Here is a 24,926-nt window from a genome sequence, read left to right on the forward strand (position 1 = left end):
ATAACTGTCTTTTATTTCCATGTCTAGGAGTAGAGATAATTATAGTTTAGTAGGCCTTTGTTCTTTCCTATGCTTCCCAAGTGACCTTCCCACTTCGACGACTTGCTGGATCTGATACAAATTAGAGGCCGATAACGGGATTCCTGAGATTCCTGTGAGACGGGTGCGTGCACCATTAATCACTTAAATGGGACGGGACAGAAAGAAAAGGAGGCAGGACGGGAATGGACAATAGGTCAGTAGAGATGCATATATCACTAGCTCTAAAATGTGGGTAAAACCGCCAATATTCATAACAGTTGATTTCTCGCTTTAAAAATGAGTAAAAGTAGTGCCTGGTAGCATCATAGCTAGGCTAAAGTTAGCATTTAGCAACAGCCTGGAAGGGCATAGCCAATCAGACGCAAAGGGGCATATCGTAAGGGCACCCAGCGAGTCAGTTTAGTCTACTGAACCCGTCTCTTTGACAGGGTTTCCGTGGATACTTGCAATGTCTTAAATTAGATCTCCAGTAATATGTCGCCACAAGATTTTTTTAGTTTCACTAATGGCGCTGTGATAAGTGATGAAGGTGCTCTGTAGATGCTTGTGAAGCTCAGAAACCTTCACACAAACATCGTTTTGTTGTAGGTGTCTATTTTCCCCCAAGCAGATGCATCGGGAAGCATTCGGATTGGGAGTCGAAAATACGGACTCAGAATCATCGACTTCCGACTTGCAATGGATCGCAGCGTTATGGACACGGGCTGGTTCAGGTTTATGCTGCGTTCTTCACCTAGTTTACTGCGTTTCAGAATAACAAGTCTGAAAACTTGAAAAATGGTGTTTGACCTCGCCAGGGTCTGCGCATTACCCGGTATTTTCTACATACAAACACTGTAGCAACATGTACACAGAAGTTGGACTGTTCTGTGTATATATGACTGATTTAATGAGACACAAATATGACTATTGTACTGTTGATGCGTGGAGTAGCCATCTTGGATTTTGATGGGGTTCGTCCACCTTTCACTAGGGCAAAGTTGAAATTTCTAACAAATGAACCAGGCTTAAAATGGAAACAAATATCACACGGGAAACCGTATTCAACACAACACTGGTCACATTTTCACACAGGGGATTCAGCTGCTGGGTTCAGCTCACAAGGCTTTACTCTAAACAGCAAAAATCTGATGTGATATGGTCGTGTTCTGAGTGAAAGGCCCTACGGACGCTAACCGGCGAGTCATTGCATGTTTTTAAATCTTTGGTCAGTCCGTCTTTGAGCCATTTAATAGGCAACATACAATTAAATTTTCCATTGGAGAAAAGTCACAACAATTGCTGTCAATTATAGTTCTTAGAAATAATTTGGAATTGGCAAAGAAATTTATATATTTATATATAAATACTTCAACAAAACAAGACTTTTTGCTTTTTAAATCAGGGGTCCAAGAACAAAAACATCAAATAATGTAATGAAACTAAACTTCTCAAAATAAGAGAAGAATTATTTTCAGAGCAGTTTTATTGAACAAAAAGAGTTTTCAAAGATCATGTAGGAAATACAATATTATACAAGTGTGGCACAAACAAGACTAACAGATAGAAGATCTAGAAAAGGGAGATGTCGGTGGGCATGAACATGACCGTGTACAGACAGATTGCAGGGGAGGGCGCAAGGAAACAGAGACTCTTCCAGAACGTTAAATTCATACAATCAGAGAATTACGAAAGAATTTACAGAGAAATCTGTAAAGCCAAACACTGATGTGGCCTCAGTTTAAACGGAGGAACAGGTTGCCAATTCCAGAATAATGCATGGACTTTGAGCCAAAAAGCAAAGATTTCCACTTTAAATCTGCTTAGTTCTAGTAACAAGTGGCTGGTTTTCTTGGGGAAAAAATTCTAATAAACTAAAAAAAAAAAGAGAAAAGAAACTTGTAAAGGTCCAGTGACTGGCTTTTTCGTAAGCTTACATTCACATTGAATGGTCTTGAGATCAGTAGAAGCTCAAGAAAAAGCTAGTACGTGGACTAAGAGACTATGATTTTGTGTTTAAAGTACTGTTTTTGTGATTAAAACAAATGCTTGTCTCGTTCAATGTGGTCAAACATCGCAAACACAACTTTTAGGGTAATTCACAGGAGATTTAAACAGATGGTAACATGAAAACGGATTCAGGTTGCTCCTCACAGTAAAAACCCTTTGGAAATCACACACGGCAGTTTAGCATGCTCATCCCAACCTGCAAAGGGCAACAGTGCTATCAGCCTGTCAGAAAAAGAACTCACCAGAAGTCACTGCTCCTAAATGCTCCAATCTGAACTACAAAAACAGAAACATGACGACATTCTTGTGCCGGTCATTTAATTCAGCACCAACGTTGCAAAGTTAGCACCTGTTGCAGAAACCAGTGTGGGCCCAAAGTAAGTCGAACCGTAGTTGATATTATTTCACACTTTTTCTACAGTACGCAGGAAATAAGAATATTAATGACTTTCATGTTCAAAGAAACGGGGCGACAATGACGCACTGTCTCACTCTCAAAGTGCAATTCCTGACATAGACTCAACAGAGCCTGGACGAGTTCTGATGAGAGATTGAACCTTTTTTGCGCCAAGTCACTTATTGTCCTGCAGCTCAAGTTACACTTTTTATTTCAGCCAAACAAATGTTTTACTTCAAGTCTACAAATGGCAGTTGGTTGCTTGTGAAGTACAGAAATGTATTGGACAAAAGTAAATCTTGAGCAGCATTGGACCGACAGCTGAAGGTTGTTTTTGTAACTGGTGTAAAACTCCTTAAACTCATGGAGGTAGACCGGGGCCACATCATGAGAATAATTGAACATTTGGAAAATTGTAAATATATGATTTAGAGATTGTTTAATAATGACACTAAAGTCTGAAGAGTGAGGTCAGAATTTTTGTATTTTATAATTCTCAAGGATTTCCTAGAATTAAGATTAAAAGACCAAGTCTCCTTCCATACCCGCCATTTTCTGCAGTTCATTGAATCATGTTTTGTTACTGTAAGACATCAAATCACCCAACAGTTGAAAATACTCCATTGTGTGTGTGTGTGGATAAACTAAACCAAAAGGAACACTTTGTGAAGGACAAACAAAACATCCAAGTATCAATCTGTATGGGCCACGGGTTTTGATTCCCTGCTGTACTCGCTCCCAGAGCCTTCCCAATTTCCAGTGGAAAAACAACAAAAATACAAAAAAGGAAGACAAACTAAACGCTTTTCTCTTCCCCCCCTCCTTTTGTTTAGTTCATTTGTTTTGCTGGGACCAACCAACCAACCACCATGTCTGCTCCTCTGAAGGCTTTGGAAACCTGCCCTGCTCATCAAGCCGTTCATCTGTCCAATGGGATCGCCTTGTCCCACCACAAGCTTCATCTTTTTCCTTCTTTCAAGTGGGAAAATGGGGCGCTTCAGATTGACAGCACTGTTTGTAAGCGCTACAAGTAAAAAATACTTTTCAACAAAACAGCGGAATACTTCAAATGAGTAATAGAAACTATTTAAAAACAACTGTGAGCACCAAGTGCCTTGTTGAAGGGCAGAAAATTCACCTTTAACCTAACAGTCACAGTGGATGCTGCGCCCTAAACTACATCAGCAACATCGGCTAGCAGGCGGTCAACTCAGAGCAGAATGATGGTTGGTTGAAGTATTGTATAGTGTAAACTAAAGTGGACCGTGATAATGTACCAGCATTCGGCCGATAGTCCTTTCCCAGCCTGCTGAGAAGAGCATCACCTGACTTCAAATGCCTTTCAATCCCAAGTGCCCCTGTCAGGAATCAGGACTTCCACAGACAGACTCTGACTTCTCTACCGCCAACACTCAGCAGAGATCACAAAAACCCATGTAAGACGTCTGCTATGAACACTGGGGCTCAGCCAGGTGCAGCCTAATGGATGTAAAACACTAACATCTGCTAAAGGAAACAATGGTTGTGGGTCGTGGGGAGGGGGGGTATTGTCACTTGTTCTGGTATCTGAAGTCTCTCAGCACATGGTTGAGAGGTTGGATCTGAATCATTGGAGACAGGTTGACCTGTAGGATCTTCTGTGCCTTTCTGCGGGCCTCCGCCACAGAGCGAGAGTCATCCACTTTCACCACTTTCCATCGAAGACTTTTTTTGTCCTTCCACCCGTTTCTTTGCCGGGTGGGGATGTGAAGTTCCTTCGGGCCCCGACCATCTCGGTGCACGCCGTTGCTCCTCCAGCCGTTGCTGGTGAGCTCTGTGTGAGTCTCTGGGAACGCCCGTCCATTTGCGTAGAAGACCGGTGCAGAATCTCCGATGAGGGCGCCGTCCAATCGGATGGGGCAGGACAGGCTCTTCTGGCTGAACAAGGCCACAGCTTTGGTGGGCGCCCCACCACAGTTCTGAGAAGGCTGCGAAGGTATTCCTGAAAGCGTTGGAGGGTGCTGTTGCTGTGAAAAGGCAACAGAGGGTGCCCCAGAGGACGAGTCCCAGGAAGTGTGGATCTGGAGTCTGGCCGTATGGAAGCCAGATAGACCCTCAATGTTGGTCAGTCTGAGACACGGCCGCACTTCCAGCGCCTGCGACATCTCTACAGTCCGACCGGTTGTCCTGCTGCAGATGATGGCACGGTGGTCCACCAGCAGCTCTGGAGGGCGGACCCCTTGAATCTTGGGGTTGTTTTTGTCAGAGGCGTTCCACGACGGGTGCACCTCTCTCTTCCTGACCATTGGCTTCCTTCCCCTCCTCTTGGCGGTGGGTCTGACGTTCCTGTTCTGTGGCTTCAGCATGTCTTCGGTCAGCGGTTGGTTTGTGCTGGAGCGGTAGCCATACACATCTTTGCTACGCAGCACAACGGGCTTGTGGCCCTCCTCGCCCAGCTCCTTCAAGAAGGTGACCAGCTCCTCACTGCTCGAGAGGTCGCGGGACATCGGGCTGAGGATCTTCAGAGCATCCAGGAGGACGTTGTGCCCCGCTGACGAGATCCGGGACCAGGAGTGAACTGCCCGCTCCTCATTGGCAAATGCCAATGGCCGGGCAACCACGGGACCTCGTGCCGCCTCAGCCATGTTTCTAGTCCTGCCGGGAATACAGAAAGCATTTGGTTAAACTGAATCACGGAAATGCAACCTTATTTTGTTACAACTGCTTTTGAGCCCCATTCTTTTAAAAAGAGGAGGAATTTACCACCCGTAAATTCCAAAGGTTTGTTTTTTAATAAAAGAAAAAGAAAAAGAATATATATTGTTTGCTGTTGCTAACCAATAAAAAAGGCATGAAACTCCCAGAGACATGACAGGAAATAAGGAAGAAGCACAAGCTATAAGGTAGGTTGCAGCCAGGCACACAATAACATGAAACAACAAGAGAAAGTTGACCATTTTGGGTTCACTCCCACCCAGAACAACCACGTCTGACAAAGCTCCTGCTGAACATGCCCGTATGCATTTTTTTTTTATGACACTTCGTGGCCTCTTCATTCATTTATTTTTTTCTTACATCTGTGCAGTAATAAGCACAGCAGCACACGTTCCTCCACAGACGGTATGTTTGGAGATGCACATTTGTGCCAGCTGGGCCAGGCCTCGTCATTTCCTTCCATCCATCTGTCCATTATCTGCAACTTCTTATCCTATTCATGGTCGCAGGGCTGAACCAAATCCCAGCAGACATTGGGCGAAGGAAGGGAACACCCTGGATAGGTTGTCAAGCTATCAGAGGGCTGACACATGGAGACAAATAACCATTCACGCTCAAATCAACACCTATGGGCAATTTAGAGTCCACAATTAAACTATACTGCTTGTCGTTGGACTGTGGGAGGAATACACAGAACCCGGAGAGAACCTAAGTTGACACGGGGAGAACATGCAAACCTCACACAGAAGGGTCGGCAAGCCCAGAATCCAACCCGGGCCCCTGTGGCATTTGCGTTTGCATACTTGTGTGGACCATGTTTCTGCCCATATGGATGTTTCTCCATGATGGACCTCAGAGATACTAGTACCACTGGAAGAAGTAATTTCCACTAATTCCTGGAGAGGATTTGCTTTAATTACATAATGTGCATTTTCAATTTTTCGGCAGTATGACTCGGACTCTGAAGGGCTGACAGATTGAGGCAAATTGTGTCTATCAGGCATCAAAAGACAATCACAAAACCACATGTTCCCATCTGTTCAGAGTGCAATATCTCTTCACATCTAAATAATATATGCTTCAATTCTTGTTTTTCCTAAACATTTCTCTAGCATCATCATTTCTGCAGGTTCTGGGTACTGACACCAGAAACTGAAGCAGCTGAGTTCACTCCGTCATGTTATTGTTAAGTCACCTGAATATAAAATGTTAACATAAACATGTACTGTTGCAGCTGTGAACACAAAGGCTGGGGATTTTTTTAATTGCTAGATTAATGCTTGGGGGAGAAGCTAGTTTGCTTTCAGCAGCAGTGTAATCAGACACCTCACATAGTCAGACCATCAGACAGCAGAGAATATAAGAAACAATAAAGCTCCAGGATCTGCTGATAGAACGACCTCAGCTGGCTCGTTAACACTTCGACCTCGTCTCAGTTCAGCACCAATTCTGCACCTTTATACCCTCAATCTAAGCAAGCGTCGCTAGCTAACATGGCAACCAGGACCTCTGGGACAGTGGAAACAACGCCCTGAAAAAAAAAAAAAAGAAAAAAAAAAGAAAAAAACTTGCCATGGTAGCCTCGAGGGAGGGAAACTCCCAAATGTAATATAATTTTCTTTTATTCGCACCACCACCAAAAAGAGGACAAAGGAAACAGCAATTTATCAGAAACAAAGCATGGAAGGAAATGTAATAATAAATGTTCAATTTATCATTCAATTGATCAAAAGTTGTTCTCATTTACATAAATATTAGTGTCGAAAGTTTTGCAAACAAAAACGTGCAAATCATGGTTTGGGAATGCGGACGAGGGAGATCTACTTGCCACAACATCCAACAAACTATGTTACACTCACACCGGTTATACCGTCTATGGTTAGGTACGAGCCACCTTTACCTGTGGGTGTTGCCTACCTAGCTGAACTGCTCCGGCCCATCCTCAGCATTGCTGCTGTGGTGCCGCGTTAGCTAGATAATTCTCACTGTCTGTTGTTACTGAGAACCTCGTGCATCACGCGAAAAATATTTAATAGGTTTAATGTAATTCCTACTTTAACTGGTATGATGAACTTATATTTAAGAGGTGACAATAACCTTACAAGGCCTTGACAAACGAGTTCACACAATGCTGATTGAGCGTAATAATAGCCTAAGCACCGCTAAAGTACTGCTGAGTTTATCTCATTAGAGTCGATTGACTTTCGTCAGAGTGTACAGAAACCCCCTCACGGTTTCAACCACACCCTCAGTCTTGATTAGGCACATGGCATTGAAATTGAATATTTGATAGTCTTAACAAAGAATCTTCTTCTAAATTGACCATTATTTAATAACTTTTGAACACCAAGTACATGCCAAATGTTCTACTCTAGATGTCTATCCGATAGTGCTGTAGCTAAATTTAAGGAGGTAATTCCATCAATGTTCTATCTCAATATAACTCCTATGCTAAATTCAATCCCACCCAAGTTGATCATCTTGACGAAAGTGCTACAGGCTTACTGCTGATAACACTCGACGCCATTGTCGCTCTAAAACAGAAGATAGTAAAACAAGTAGTTTTAGCTCCATTGTTTAGCTCCTTGGTATAACCCTCAAACCCGCCAATTAAAGCAAAAATCACTAAAACTTGAAAGGATATGGCGTTCCACCAATTTGGAAGAATCCCAGTTAGTCTAGAGAGATAGTCTAATAAACTCCTTGAAACAACTATATTTATCGAAGTTTAATGTCAAAAATACATTTTTAAAATACTCAGTTTTAATGAATAGAGCCTAAACGCATCACATCACAACATCCGTTAACGTTCGCTGGTTCATGGCTAAACATTAAGTTTTTCCCTTCATTTTTGCCCCATTAAGAATCTCAGAATATTATGAAAATCCATTAGCATTTTCTTCAGTCCGTGGTGATTTTGTCCGTTGCTTGTTCTGTCTGATCAACAGTTCAAGACCCAAAGACGTTCAATCAACTATCAAATAAGATAAAGAAATGTAAAAAATATAACTAACGAGCAAGTAGAAGAGAATGTTGAGCGACAGGGTGACATGTTTCTTCATTATTATCAATATCTGAGGAAGTTACTTTTTTTTAAATAAAAGAGAAGCTAAATTTGTGAGCATTTTTTTAGATTTTTAAGTCTTCAGTAGGAACAAATAGGCTCGGGCTTGAGTGCCACAGACAGAGAGAAATATTTAGTTTAATATGACTATTTATCACGGACCTGTAGACAAAACATAGAATGACCTCAGAATGACCCTTTAAACATTGTTATTACTGTACTTTTTTTTTTCCCCAATTGGAAACGGCCCAAAAAATTGCAATCGGTCCTTCTCTAATTGTCAGTGGCTACAATCTGTATAATGAACAAGAACATTAAGCTAGATTCAATACAGTCTTACTTTCAAACTGATGCTTGCTTTTTTTGCTGGGAGAACTTGCTATATTAAGACAACGTATGTTTTCAGATCAACAGAGGTCAAAAGAACTTCTCAGCCATCAACAGCATTATAAAACTGTAGAGAAAACAGGTCAAGATGCTAATTAGCTGCCCGGGAGACAAAGTCTGCCTCTACATGATCACAGCAGCAGTCTGCTGGCTGTTGGTCATTTTCAACCTCAGACATGATCTAACATTACAAGCCTTGATCTGTTTAACATTCAAGAACACTGAACACAAAGAATGAGATAGTAGCTAGAGATAGCATATCGGGTAACAAACTGCTCTGTGTCTACTCCGCCCCCAAAAATGTTAATTCATTTATTCATTTTGCAGTTTAAACAGCGCAGCCTACAGGAGCAGAGCTGGCCAAAAAGATCTCTGGCGACTCTGCAATTGAACATCAGGCCCATTAATCACACAAAGTATCCATACTGCTGCCAGACAGACAGAAGGACTGCACACCTGCAACAGAAACCTGCAGAGTTCCCATCCCCACCTGGTGTTTGTAAGGTCCAATGATTTCTGTGATGCTGATAACATGGACTGAATAGCGGATAACATGGACTGTGAAATGCAGAGTATTGCAGAATTTGTCAAATGTAGAAATGTGGATGCAATTGATAAAAAACAATACTTTTGAAACAGATGATTGAACAACTTCCTCTACCATTCAGTGCCGACAACAAAGGCTGTACCAAATAGTCTGACTCTTTGAAGCTTAGTTCATAATCTGGGCGATCAAATTAAAATTCTAAAATCAACATTCGAATGCTGCACAGCTTCTTCTTTTTTTTCCTGTTGAAACACAGTATTTCTGCACAGTTGCAGATCATTTTGTAGAATTTGATTCCTGGGGCCAACCCATCAAATCTGGAGACAACCTGCTTGATGGTCTGGTTCGGGTAAGCATACAAGAAAATATCACTAGTTCAGTTGGGTCGGCAACAAAGCAGCATTCTGGGTGAGTTCTTAATTACTTACAGAAACACTGGATGCAATAGTCCACCTCGAGTCCCTCTCAAACAAGCACAGACACACATGTAACTTGATAAAATATGACGGCAGACATTCAAAGCTTCCAAAAAAAATAAAAATAGTTACAGACCTTCTGACAGCGCTGCCAGGAGCCCGGCAGGAGAGAAGCTTCCCAGCGTGATAGGATTTTATCACTGAACTAAAGCCAGGATGCACATTTTTTTTTTCTTTGACTATGTGGAAATCTGATTATTCCAAACCGCAGATGATGAACCAAAATCATTCAAAAGGAACAGTGTGTAAGATTTAGTGGTTTAACAAAATAAATTCAGAACAGGGTTAGAATTTATATTTAAAACATATCAAAATATTGTTTATAGAATAGCAAGTTATGTTTACAACAGAAGTCTCTATATAAAGTCATCAATATCTTACTGGAAACAAATGTTAAATTGTAATAGATTAAATAACTAATAATTTCTGAATTAACATCCTGATACTGATATCTGTCAGTATTATTATTCCTCTTGTCCTTCTGGCAGCTTCGTCTCAGCCACAGGGTGGTTTTAACAAAATGCTTTCGGCCAATCTCGCGTGCAAAGCTTGTTTGGTGGCATTCTAAAGAACGAACAAATAATCACCCTGTCATGTTGACTTACAAAACAATAAATGTCAGTACCGAAATGTCAACAATTTGTTGCTCAATGTCTTGTATTTCGAGTTCAACATAAGGGTGAATGACGTGGACAAAATAGATCCCAGGCTGTCCCACTCAGGCAAATGGCCAGTTAGAGAATATTGTTCTCGACTATTCCAGATTTAGCCAACACATTTTTGAAAAACATAAAAATGTTTAAGCCCAGACAATATAACAAAATAGATCTTCCTATAGAGATTAAACAGTGAAGAAAATTGTATGGGTCACATGAAAAATAATGATCAGTTTGAGATAAAGCCAAAATTCAAAGTAAAACTAAAATTGTGACGACTCCATGATCTGATTATTTTCTACTAGATTCTATGTAAATCACTGTTTCATCACAATACGTTATACAATTTTTTTTGACTACAATTGGTGATTCGCTGACATCAGCAAGTTTGCAACAACACAATTTAGACTTGGGCCTGCCATCGATAGACGTTTTCATATGCCTGTTTAAAACAATCAGTTACATTTATAAACTCATTTAAACAACTAAAATATGTTTTGACAACTTTATTCCTGGGCTCTGTAGGAAAGAGGTGCGCTTGTTTATCTATGATGCTTGGTACTCAAACATCGTCAAAGTTGATGGACAGTCTTTCCCTGAGGTCAACTTTGTAATGACAAGATTCCCGCTACATTGCCTAGAGTATTGTTTTTAGCTCCTTTTGATCCTTTGTTTGTCATGTGTTACTTGGGTAGCAAATGGGCTGCAACTGCATATTGTTGTGAAACCATGTGTTGCATAATTACAAAAAATAAATGTTGAATCCTTGAAAAGGGATTTTCAAAGTCAAAGCATTGTTTCAATAGAATAAAGCGCATGGGAAAAAGCATGGGAGGGATTGACCAAGAAACAAAACTTAGAGACACTAGATAAGATACCGTTATATTTTGGCAACAACTCCAAACATGGTTAAAGATAAGGGCAAGTAACATAACACTGTACGGAACGGAGCAAAACGTTTTGGTGGTAGGTTCTCCCTAGTAAGCCCCACAAAAAGAGGACACCGAATTTTATGTAATGTATGTATTTACTTACTCTGAATTCCGTGTGCCGCTTTATGAACCAGCCAGTCCTTAAATTCTTTTTTCAGGTGAAAGAAAATTTAGACATCCATCTTAATGTGGATGTAAAAATTTTGGTCTAAGATCACATCAACATTTATGGACTGGTTTGAAGTCTTTTACCTTAAAAGACTGAAGCCGACAACTGAAAAAAATGACATCTGTTTTATCTTTGTTTAACTGCACATCAGGTCATTGACTTACTCAGTAATTGTGTGGGAAAATAGACACCCAATAATATCTTTATATAAATCTGTGTGTCATCTGCATAATAATGCCAAGAAAATTTGGGAGCATGTATATGTTAAACAGAAGAGGCCCAAGAATGGAGACTTTTTTTTTTTTGACTAACGACAAGTGGAGTATACAGTACCAGTCAAAAGTTTGAACACACCTTCTCATTCAATGGTTTTTCTTTATTTTTTTTTTTTTTTTTCTACATTGTAGATTAATATTGAAGACATCCAAACTATGAAGGAACACACATGGAATTATGTGGTAAACAAACAAATGCTCAACAAACCAGAATATGTTTTATATTTTAGATTCTTCAAAGTAGTTGAATGAGAAGGTGTGTCCAAACTTTTGACTGGTATGTATAAAAATAATAATCGCCCGAGCGTTTCTCTTCAAACTGTTGGCTGAGACCCAAAAGAGGCTGGGTGACGAATAGAAAGCCTGAATGAATAATTTGAACACAGAGATAGTCATCACAAAGAAAAAACATGAATGATCTCAAAGAGCAACATCAGCCAGCACAACCTTTTACTCAGACGTTAAGACCCTTGGAGATGACACAAGTCCACAGTGTGGCCCTCATTATGTGTTGGCCTGGTCACATGCTGATTCACTCCATAGTCATCCAGAATACAATGGTTCTTTAGTGCAGCCATCCTGGAAGTTGTCAACGTGAATTTTATAATCATCAACAATAACTAAGAAGTCCATGCAGATGATAGAAAGCGCTCTTTTTTTGGGTGATCTGTACTTCGAGTATCTTCTTTAAAAATAAAAATAAATGACATGTATTGCATCTGATCTCCCTCTAGCCAGCAGCTACCATGTTTATGTTTTTGTAGTGAAATGATGAGGCAACTTTTAGATAACTTCAGAAATCAGCGGCCACTTGTCAATTGCGGGGCATGCTAGGCATTCAAGGAAACAAAGCGTTCAACAAAAGTTCCACTCAAAGCTTTAGGTTTTTTCAGGGGGTTTTGGGAGATGTTTGTCATTTTATTTTGCTAATTTAAAAGCCACATTTTCCCTCAAAACTTTCCCTAGGGTTCGACCAAAACTCCAGTTAAAAGTGTGGTTATCAAAGACAATCATCCTCGACTCTAGTTGCAAAATGTAATTACAGGATAAAACACAGCTAACAAAACTGGCAGTATTTGTAAAGTGACATATTTGCTAGATTGTAGGGACAAAGAAACCTAAAATGTTGTCACCACAGTTAAATTGCTCAGTTCTGATAAACTCCTCGGTTCTCTCAGGTGGACACACTTTGTATTGAAGAAACTTTCTAACGTCATCAAATATTTCCTTGGCATTTCTGTTTGTTTGTCAACGACCAACATGTATACGATAGCAAAATGTGTAGTCACAAGACTCTTTATCTAACAACTACATCCGCAACAATGAGAGAGAAAGAGATAAAGGCAGCGTACACTTTGTGCAATTCTATAGATTTTCAGAAGATGCAAACAATATGGATATTTTAATAGCAGTCATGATGGAAATTCAAACCATGGAACTGCTAAAACTGACAGACAGCCGACCCAAATTTACCCGAACGTCTTGATCGTACAGGCATCTTGACCCTCACAAACTGTTCGTCAAATGACAACCAATCAAGATGAATTTCAACCCAATTCTAAAATTAGCTTGAGGCAACAACTTCAGGGCAAAAAAAATCTGGCTTATAGGACAATAAATAACATGGTTGACGACGAGAATTGCCCTCAAAGTATTCCGGAGTGACTTCCTCAATTAGATCTGCACACGTATCAGGGGCAGAAAATAAACCACAATGGCAACTTATCAGGAGATCATCATTGTGTTTGTGGCTTCAATTGTACAAATGACAATGGCATTATTATTTTGTGAAATTAATTCATAAAATGTATAATATAGTGTCTCATTAAAAGTCACAGCCTAGTACATCATAGTAAAGTCAGAAAAGGTCAAAGCCCAGTATGTCATAATAAAAGACATAGTATAGTACGTCATATAAAAAGTCTTAAAAAGTTGTAGCCTAGTGTGTCATTAAAAGTGAGTCATAAAAAGTTTATAGTATAGTATGTCATAAAAAAATCATTATATAGTATGTCCTTAAAAAGTCATAATACAGTATGTCATAAAAAAAATGAATACAAACCTATAAAGGCTGTTAGAAATATCTTTGCTAATAGCTGCTGCTGCTTCTCACTGGAATACGCATCACGTTAGCTAGGCAGAAGTGATGCAACAAATTTTGCCTTGAAAACAGTCTCTTACAATTTTTAAGTTACACCAGTTTGATTTTATACCAACCAGCATTTGTCATTATGGCAAAATAAAAAGTAGCCCACATCAGCAACCTGTGCCAATAGCACCATGGCGCTATATCTAGCTTGTATTGCCTTAAGCCTTGGTTATAATCCCAAACAGACACAGATTCACAGAGTCTTTGTAGTTCCAAATACTGTCAGCTTGGTCCTTAAAAAAAGTCCTTAAAAGGTGGACCAGCTCCTCCGAGTTTTGGTGGAGCTGCTGCTGAGTTGAATTTGACACCTAGAGGTCAATTTCAAATCATGGTCTGGTCCAGTGGTGTGCTATACCTTTAGGGACAAATTAGCTAAATACTTAACATTTTCATAATCAATACATTGTGACAACGCATTTTCTACCCCCATGCTGATCAAGCCTCCTGGATTGTTTGTTGACAAAAACTTGTCTACAGGCCCTATCAGACCAGAAAGTAGCATGGCAAAATGTATCCTCACATCTTTGAGAAATAGGCTGAATTGAGAGGCTTGGTGACCTAGAAACGTTAATGTTGTATTCACACCAAACACGGCACAAATGTTTGGCGCGACGAGATTGCAGACAAAGTCAATGCAAAGGTACGAAGGGACGAGAGTAGACACCAAATCACGCTGGGCGGCGCCAATGACGTGACCCGAATGATGCAAAATTCGCCTCATTCGCGTATCCACTACAACACATAAACAATAATGACCATGTTATCAAACTCCTGCAAGTCAGACAATGCGAAAATTCACTTTGTGTTTGGTGTGAACGAAGCATAAGGCTTTAGCTTTTAAAAAAAAACGTTTATTCAAGCTTAGCTAGCTAGCTTACATGGTGATCAATATGTAGACGTATTACTTGATGTTAACGGTCTGCTGTTGATGGCGTATTTAATCATTATATTATATACTGCCTACTAAGTTGAGAATGTAGAATGCAATACGTTAGTCCGTGACTTCAAATACAGCCTTGTTGTCCTAGCAACTGCAAGGCTCCCAAAACATTTTTTGCAAGGTAACATCTAACAAGCTTGCAAACCGGGAACATGCTAACACTACTCAGTTGTCCGTAGGCAACAGGACAAGGTTTAGGTATCAGACGTATACTGGTTTCAAGCGATCGGCTATCATCTGACAATGATTTAGCATTTGATTGGTTCAAAATGATCTTGTTTACTGGCTACTTGTGAAACAATCCGTTCGTACACGTCGTTTCAACTCCATATCCAATCTGAAGTTGCTAATCGGACTGTTAGCAAAGTGTAGCGTACGGATAATGATGTCTTGGTCGAGCTATCCGCTGGCTACACTGAAATAAAGCCCTTCACCTTCAGAGGCTAATCAATCCTAAGAAAACTGATGAGTCCCTTGGCTTCTTACTGTCAGGATTGTACATATTTTCATGGAATAAACAGTTATTGACGAAGGCAAAAGCTATCCTATTAAATTACAAAATAGATCTCTTCTCTGATCCGGGTCCAATAACCCGCGTGGAAAATATGATATTGCAGAGAATGTATTTACAACCCCGGCTTTTAAAGCCTCTGTGGAGACATGGTGAAGATTATTTAACACAAAACTCATAAATTAAATTCCATCAACAAAAGTATCAAGAAAAACCAAATCAATAGCAACTTAAAAACTAAATCAAACCATCCGATTCTTAAAACTAACTTGATCTGAAATTAAAATATCACTATTTTTTATGAATTGTTCAGAAGGCAACGTTATTTGTCCGACATTAGGCAGACGGCGTGTTTCGGTCTAATCACCTATAGCTTTAATAAATATTGATCTGAGCGCATAATGGCGGTTGATCTGATGCTACCTGATTGTTAGATGCTTGTTTATAAGTACATATACACAGTTTAGGATTCTAGCTTTGAGACAGGATTAACTATCAGGAAGTACTCGAGTGTTATGAATACAATGTGCAAGTTCAAGGATAGTCAGTTTATGCATTTTTTGTTCAACTAAGTAATATTTCCTACGTTTCACTTTGCAGTATCATTCCAAGCTAAGTGACAGTTAACCACGCCAACTCACTAACAACTTTGTTTTTCTTCAGTCAGTCATTTAGCAGACGCTTTTATCCAAAGCGACTTACAATAATGGCGTGTATACACCAAAAGCGAAGCGAATTTTTCGCGCGTTTAGTTTACACGTAAAGTCAATGCACAGACACGAATACACGCGAGTAGACGCAAGCTCGAGCCTGGCGGAGGCGAATGAGGCGAAATTCCCCCTTATTCGCGCAAGTTTAAATATTTCAACTCGGGTGAAAAATTTGCGTGAGCATTTTAAAAGTGATTTCCTTGTCGTCTTGCAGATAGAACTAACAAAATATGAATTCTGACTTTTTACAAACAACCATCATTGTGTTGTTATTTCGGCATCCCTTTTTGTACAGTAAAAAAAAAAAGTATATTTTCGGTCCATACAGCTGTAGTAAACCGACGTGTGGCTTGCTGGATTCACTGAATACGGCGCCACCGGATGATGTTATGAACCCAGACAAGACGGCGTTTAGTTTCCTGGGATATCTGGGACTGCCACACAAGTATAAAGCAGATATAGTAGTTATTTCTTGCATGGTTGATGGTGTAAATATATAGCTGAGTTGACGACGGTTTCCATGGAGATAAGCCCCTCACCCTCTCCAGCGAGTCTAGCGTGAATGAAGCAAATAAACACAAATGGACCTGCGAGTAAACTGACGAGAGGACGCGTCGCAAATATTCGCTTAACACGGCATAAGTGTATTCAACATAGGTATTCAAGAGAACTACTAGTCACCAGAAGTCATAAGTGCATCTCCTTTCTTAAACAAGCATCTAAGAGCATAAACCAGAGCAAAAGTACAGAAACAAACTAATACGAGAACAATAAGTGCAACAAACTAATACGAATACAATAATTGCAACAAACTAATACGAATACAATAAGTGCAACAAACTAATACGAATACAATAATTGCAACAAACTAATACGAATACAATAAGTGCAACAAACTAATACGTATATAATAAGTGCAACAAACTAATACGAATACAATAAGTGCAACAAACAATAAGTGCAACAAACTAATACGAATACAATAATTGCAACAAACTAATACGAATACAATAAGTGCAACAAACTAATACGTATATAATAAGTGCAACAAACTAATACGAATACAATAAGTGCAACAAACTAATACGTATATAATAAGTGCAACAAACTAATACGAATACAATAAGTGCAACAAACAATAAGTGCAACAAACTAATACGAATACAATAGGCAACAAACAGAATACAATAAGTGCAACAGATTAATACGAATACAATAAGTGCAACAAACTAATACGTATATAATAAGTGCAACAAACTAATACGTATATAATAAGTGCAACAAACTAATACGAATACAATAAGTGCAACAAACAATAAATGCAACAAACTAATACGTATATAATAAGTGCAACAAACTAATACGTATATAATAAGTGCAACAAACTAATAAGAATACAATAAGTGCAACAAACAATAAATGCAACAGACTAATACAAATACAATAAGTGCAACAGACTAATATGAATACAATAAGTGCAACAAACTAATACGAATACAATAAGTGCAACAAACAATAAGTGCAACAAACTAATACGTATATAATAAGTGCAACAAACTAATACGAATACAATAAGTGCAACAGACTAATACGAATACAATAAGTGGAACAGACTAATAGGAATACAATAAGTGCAACAGACTAATACGAATACAATAAGTGCAACAAACAATAAGTGCAACAAACTAATACGAATACAATAAGTGCAACAAACTAATACGAATACAATAAGTGCAACAAACTAATACGAATACAATAAGTGCAACAAACTAATACGAATACAATAAGTGCAACAAACTAATACGAATACAATAGGTGGAACAGACTAATACGAATACAATAGGTGGAACAGACTAATAAGAATACAATAAGTGCAACAAACAATAAGTGCAACAGACTAATACGAATACAATAAGTGCAACAAACAATAAATGCAACAAACTAATATGAATACAATAAGTGCAACAAACAATAAGTGCAACAAACTAATACGAATACAATTAATTAATTAGTTAATTTCGACTGTGTTTGTTCCCTCAAAACGTTTGCGAGATTACAGGTCAACACATCTAACCAAAAAAACCAAAAAACACACTTATGTCTTAACTCAAATGACAAGAACAAAGAACCCAACAATTCCATTAAAAAAAAACGACATCCAAAACCCTTTAAAAACGACCCAACCAGGTCAGCCAATGAGCGTTGAGCTACAAAAACGAACCAACCAGGTCAGCCAATGAGCGTTAAGCTACAAAAAAAAAACGTGTGCAGAGCTCACGAGCGCCCCCCCTTCACGAACTGGCCGTTACACTCGCACCAACCGCCACCGCAGAGAAGCTCATTCACAACTTTCAGCGGTTTGAAGGGAGACGTCGCCATTTTTCACAGTGCAACAAACAATAAGTGCAACAAACTAATACGAATACAATAAGTGCAACAAACTAATACGTATATAATAAGTGCAACAAACTAATACGAATACAATAAGTGCAACAAACTAATACGAATACAATAAGTGCAACAAACAATAAGTGCAACTGACTAATACAAATACAATAAGTGCAACAGACTAATACGAATACAATAAGTGCAACAAACTAATACGAATACAATAAGTGCAACAAACAATAAGTGCAACTGACTAATACAAATACAATAAGTGCAACAGACTAATACGAATACAATACGTGCAACAAACTAATATGAATACAATACGTGCAACAAACTAATACAAATACAATAAGTGCAACAGACTAATACGAATACAATAAGTGCAAGAAACTAATACGAATACAATAAGTGCAACAAACTAATACGAATACAATAAGTGAAACAGACTAATATGAATACAATTAATTAATTCGTTAATTTCGACTGTGTTTGTTCCCTCAAAACGTTTGCGAGATTACAGGTCAACACATCTAACCAAAAAAAACAAAAAACACACTTATGTCTTAACTCAAATGACAAGAACAAAGAAACCAACAATTCCATTTAAAAAAACCGACATCCAAAACCCTTTAAAAACGACCCAACCAGGTCAGCCAATGAGCGTTGAGCTACAAAGACGAACCAACCAGGTCAGCCAATGAGCGTTGAGCTACAAAGACGAACCAACCAGGTCAGCCAATGAGCGTTGAGCTACAAAAAAAAACGTGCGCAGAGCTCACGAGCGCCCCCCCCCTTCACGAACTGGCCGTTACACTCGCACCAACCGCCGCCGTAGAGAAGCTCATTCACAACTTTCAGCGGTTTGAAGGGAGACGTCGCCATTTTTCACGCAGACTCTCCCAGAAACCTTCTCCTCTGTCTGGGCAGATACTAGTCCCGACATGGGTCCCCTTCGGTTCGAGCGGCCTACCCGACGTGTTCGGTGAGACCCGTTAAGGTTACCAACGGGGAAGGGGTACAAAAAAAGGCAGAATTACCTTCCAACGGCGCTCGCTACGGCATCCTCGGCGCTCCACGGTAAAATGGCTGCAACAACAGCGGTGTGGATGACAGACCAGGGAAGGGAGGCGGAGGCAGCCGGGGAGGGAGGGAGGGAGGGCGGGCTCTGTTAACCCCGCCGCCGGGGTGGGGGTGGGGAACACGGGCGCAAGGGACTGGAACATATAATATTTTTTTTTTGATTTTTGTTTTTGGGGGGGACGACGACGACTGAGAAGATAAAAAACATAATACACAAATATACATTTTTATTTTTTATTTTTATTTTCCGCTCTCAACCATGACGCCATAAGTAACTTGTGACGTCACGACTGGGCGTGGCTTTTCACGACTGGGCGTGGCTTACACGACTGGGCGTGGCTTTTCACGACTGGGCGTGGCCTACGCGACTTTGACTAAAACTCTTCGCATCGACAACCAAACCAATCAGAGGTCAAACAAAGGTTAACTAAGAACATACGGTAACGCAAATATTTACTTTAAACCACATTTATTAGTTACTTTGTAGTTTCAGATTATTAATACAAGAAAATCAGCAAATTATGATCTATTATTATATATTAATCTAACCACTTGAAGAGCAACTGCACACTTAAACAATTTATTTTAAGTCATATTATTTACAAACCAATCAGAGGTCAAACAAAGGTTAACTAAGAACATACGGTAACGCAAATATTTACTTTAAACCACATTTATTTGACAACGTTAGTTATTAGTTACTTTGCAGATTCAGATTATTAATACAATGTAAATACATTTTTTTGAGTTTTATTTAATTTCACAATAATTATTTTTTTGGTCCGCTCTCAACCGTGACGCCATAAGTAACTTGTGACGTCACGACTGGGCGTGGCTTTTCACGACTGGGTGTGGCTTACACGATTGGGCGTGGCTTACATGGCTGGGCGTGGCCTACGCGACTTTGACTAAAACTCTTCGCATCGACAACCAAACCAATCAGAGGTCAAACAAAGGTTAACTAAGAACATACAGTAACGCAAATATTTACTTTAAACCACATTTATTTGACAACGTTAGTTATTAGTTACTTTGCAGATTCAGATTATTAATACAATGTAAATCAGCAAATTATGATCTATTGTTATAGATTAATCTAACCACTTGAAGAGCAACTGCACACTTAAACAATTTATTTTAAGTCATATTATTTACTTTAAACCACATTTATTTGACAACGTTAGTTATTAGTTACTTTGCAGATTCAGATTATTAATACAATGTAAATTTTTTTTTTACAAGACAACAAAAGAAATATGAGTTTTATTTAATTTCACAATAATATTTTTTTTGGTCCGCTCTCAACCGTGACGCCATAAGTAACTTGTGACGTCACGACTGGGCGTGGCTTTTCGCGACTGGGCGTGGCTTTTCGCGACTGGCGTGGCCTACGCGACTTTGACTAAAACTCTTCGCATCGACAACCAAACCAATCAGAGGTCAAACAAAGGTTAACTAAGAACATACGGTAATGCAAATATTTACTTTAAACCACATTTATTAGTTACTTTGTAGTTTCAGATTATTAATACAATGTAAATACATTTAAATACAACAAAAAAATATGAGTTTTATTTAATTTCACAATAATATTTTTTTTGGTCCTCTCTCAACCGTGACGCCATAAGTAACTTGTGACGTCACGACTGGGCGTGGCTTACGCGACTTTGACTAAAACTCTTCGCATCGACAACCAAACCAATCAGAGGTCAAACAAAGGTTAACTAAGAACATACGGTAATGCAAATATTTACTTTAAACCACATTTATTAGTTACTTTGTAGTTTCAGATTATTAATACAATGTAAATCAGCAAATTATGATCTATTGTTATAGATTAATCTAACCACTTGAAGAGCAACTGCACACTTAAACAATTTATTTTAAGTCATATTATTTACTTTAAACCACATTTATTTGACAATGTTAGTTATTAGTTACTTTGCAGATTCAGATTATTAATACAATGTAAATCAGCAAATGATATATTATTATTGATTAATCTAACCACTTGAAGAGCAACTGCACACTTTAACAATTTCTTTTAAGTCATATTATTTAGCTAAATTAAATAATATCGTTGAAATAAAGCTGGTGTTCCAAATTTATAAAAAAATATATATATATTTGTGTTAGAAAATCTAGTGTTTTAAATCAGTCCTAATCTTCTAAATATTACGTTTATGTGCTTTCACATGTTAACACCATATCTCGTTTTTTAGAAACTGGGATAAGCCCTTATCCTGTGTATGGGAAACACGAATACGCTAGCTGGAGTACACAAAAATAAATCGGGATACTGTTGCAGGTGCGAGTGACATTGGCCCAATCCTAATGTCCCCCCTACCGACTGTATATAAGAAATGGACATAGTCGTGGTGACGCCACCCATTTGTTTGTGGAATGCGATTTTGAAGCCTCGGTTTTGGCATTTTGGCTGTCGCCATCTTGGATTATGGCTGTCCCCATTTCGTTTTTTTTGCAGCAGTGAACTGAAGTGACCATATTTGGACTGCAGGGGAATGACAGAGACGCCGTGTCTGGTAGTGACCTATCAATCACCTATCAGCCCCGCCCTAAAGCATACTTCGCTTTATGGTCTACTTTAGACTAAATGGGACCATCATTTACTTAATGAACATCATGCTGTATTGAAGTAGACTCGAAACTAGAGATTGAAACCATAAATTCATACAATTCTTACAATGTTTACTGAGGTATAAATCAAGTAAAATGTAGGGTCATTTCCTCATAGACTTCCATACATTCTGACTTCTTTTGCAACCAGAGGAGTCGCCCCCTGCTGGACATTAGAGATAATGCAAGTTTAAAGCACTTGCCAATTGGCTTCACTTTTCAGAACCAGAGGTTGCCGCCTAGTCCCCACTAAAGCCTGAAGTCAAACACCAAAACATATCATGTACAGTTGTTGGTTTTTATTTTACGTTTTTATTGCCCGACTTAAACATCTTCCTGGCTCTTGCCTCACGTGAAGAGAGGTTTTTGTCAAAACCAAAAAAACCTGGAATTGTAACCAGGTGTGTAATATAGTCTCTGCTTGCATTCCTCTGCTTTAATGTGTTTTTATTTACCATCATAAATTCACTATGGCAAGTACAAACCGAGTGAAGACAACGCGGAAGTGTCTTAAAAGTTGCATTTTCTCTACTGACCAGCAGGGGGCGACTCCTCTGGTTGTATAGAAGTCTATGAGAAAATGACTCTACTTCTCACTTGATTTATTCCCTCAGTAAACATTGTAAACATGAGTTTATGGTCTCAATCTCTAGTTTTAAGTCTTCTTCAATACAGCATGATGTTCATTTAGTAAATGATGCTCCATTTAGAGTCAAATAAACAATAAAGCAAGGTATACTTTAGGGCGGCTTACTTTGATTGACAGGTCTCTACCAGAGACATATACGGCGTCACTCCTCTGCATTCCAAATATGGTAACATCTGTTCATTGGTTAGCCAGCCCAACTATGTCAACGAAGAAGGGACAAGCGATAAGGGTTCCTCACCCAAACGTTGACATGTAAAGTGTTTGCCATTTAGTCCTCCGGACATTTCTAGTACAACGTACATGCCCTGGGGGGTTTCTAGGTTCAAGGTTGAAGGATCATCTATTTACAACACATGACAAACAAAACAAAACAAAAACGTTGTACAATCTTGTAATGCATTTGTTGAATTTGCGTCATAAGGAATGTAAACAGCAGCAACAAAAACAATTCTCTGGGCAGATGATATGGACAACACCTTCACATAAAAAATTAAACATGAGAAAAAACATTTTCCATCAACTTTGACTGTGTTTGAGCACCAAGCATCATGATGTAAACACAGAGTCCACCTCCTCTCGTCCCACCGGAGTCCTGTTTTCTGTCCTGCTGTCCGCCAGCCCGATCCGATCCAGGATGAACGATGGAGCCAGTTCTCTGTGAAGATGTTGGCTCAATGGTTACCGCCCTCCTGCTGCTTTCATCCATCCCATTTACTGAGACCGAACATCAGACAGCCAGGAGAATGCTGGCTAGTGAAATAGTCTTACAGGTCCTAGCTGGGTTAGCTTAGCTTCCATGGGGATTGGATTACACCAATCCCCATGCTTCCTTTTCAGATGTTGATGAATTTATTCTGTCATATGCCATTAGTGATCAACAAAAATGCAAGAATATTCATTGGAGCTACCGGCCGCAGCATGTACAAGCACTGCCGTTGCCATAGCAACCTTAGTGAACACGAGCACATTACAGACATAGCTGGCCTGTGCATTACACGCTATCTTCATTTTGATACGGAATTTTGTTCTGGTTGCGCCCACGACACGCAACTAGACAGTCATTTCAAGTTATGTGAGGGCCTGGATTGTAAAGAAAGGTTCATTGCTAGGAACACATGACCCATACATCCTGTATCCTTGTGATTTTGTCACAAAGCGTACGACACAGGAGGAAGCATGGAAAGTCTTCAGAGACGTAGTAGCTGGAATTATTGCTCTTCCAGCAGCGGCATTCCAAAGGCTTGTTGTTGCTCTACCTTTTGACTTAGACACTCGTAAGCTTCCAATTGGGTCACATCCAAGTCTGTCCAACTGTCCCAATACAGTTCCAGTAGGGAGAAAAACCATAACTTACCATTTCTGGAGGCTAACATGTCCACCTTTGGAGGCCAAGTGAGAACCGAATCTGCTGTCGGTTGAGCAACAACAGAAGGGTCAACCCCGAGAGTATCCCCATCATCAGAGGAAGATGCCTCGTAACAGAGGTCCTCCTCAACATAACCCTCAGACACATTCTCCTCTACGTCACTTTCACTGTTGAAGGACTTTGCTTTGAGGTCATTTTCTATTGAGACAGAGCATAAACATAGCACACAGAGCACCAAGTGCGATGGTTTACAAGCCTGCTGAGCAAGCTTTTATATTTTTGACCTTCTCCGGTGTTGAGTGAACTATTAATGTCCTCGAAGGAGCATATTTCTGGTACCACACAAAGTAGGAAATATCAGGGGTTCTCACACTTCTACAGGCATTATGGTGTGATGGTTCACTTTTTCCAAAAGTGAATAATTTTCCAAAATGTCTACTTTAAAAAACATTGATAGCTAAAAATGTTTCCCTTTCCAAAAAAGCATTTTTTGCAAAAATGACTTCACTTTCAAAAACTGACTTCATTTTCCAAAAATGTCTTTACATTCCTAAAACAACTTTACTTTCCAAAAATGACTTCATTATTCAGAAACGACTTCACTTCCAAAAGAACCTTAATTTTTCCGAAAAATGAAATGACTTCACTTTCCAAAATGACTGATATTTCAAAAGAAAGTCTTCACTTTCCAAGATTGGTATTTATATTTATACAGCTTGAGGGTTGTGGACTTTGTCCCAATCACTAACATTGTGCAGGAGGAGGAACCTTTAGTTTCAATTGGTCAAAAATGTGTCCATTTCTGTGAAAAATGGTGGACGAAAGGAGAACTGAGGGTCGGTAAAAAAACACCTGAGATCTTCCA

General features: G+C 39.2%; 1 protein-coding gene across 1 annotated transcript; it reads right to left on the minus strand.

Annotated features, from left to right (window-relative positions):
- Window positions 1-1,499: 1,499 nt before the first annotated feature.
- On the minus strand, window positions 1,500-19,458 carry ccdc71 (coiled-coil domain containing 71). Its single transcript, XM_054617820.1, has 2 exons — window positions 19,367-19,458; window positions 1,500-5,062 (listed from the first exon to the last, which is right to left on the minus strand). The coding sequence occupies exon 2, from the start codon at window positions 5,050-5,052 to the stop codon at window positions 3,979-3,981; it is 1,074 nt and encodes a 357-aa protein (XP_054473795.1). The 5' UTR covers window positions 5,053-5,062; window positions 19,367-19,458; the 3' UTR covers window positions 1,500-3,978.
- Between the last annotated feature and the right edge of the window lie 5,468 nt (window positions 19,459-24,926).

The sequence above is a fragment of the Anoplopoma fimbria genome, chromosome 17 (assembly GCF_027596085.1).
Source record: "Anoplopoma fimbria isolate UVic2021 breed Golden Eagle Sablefish chromosome 17, Afim_UVic_2022, whole genome shotgun sequence".
Classification (NCBI taxonomy): domain Eukaryota; kingdom Metazoa; phylum Chordata; class Actinopteri; order Perciformes; family Anoplopomatidae; genus Anoplopoma; species Anoplopoma fimbria.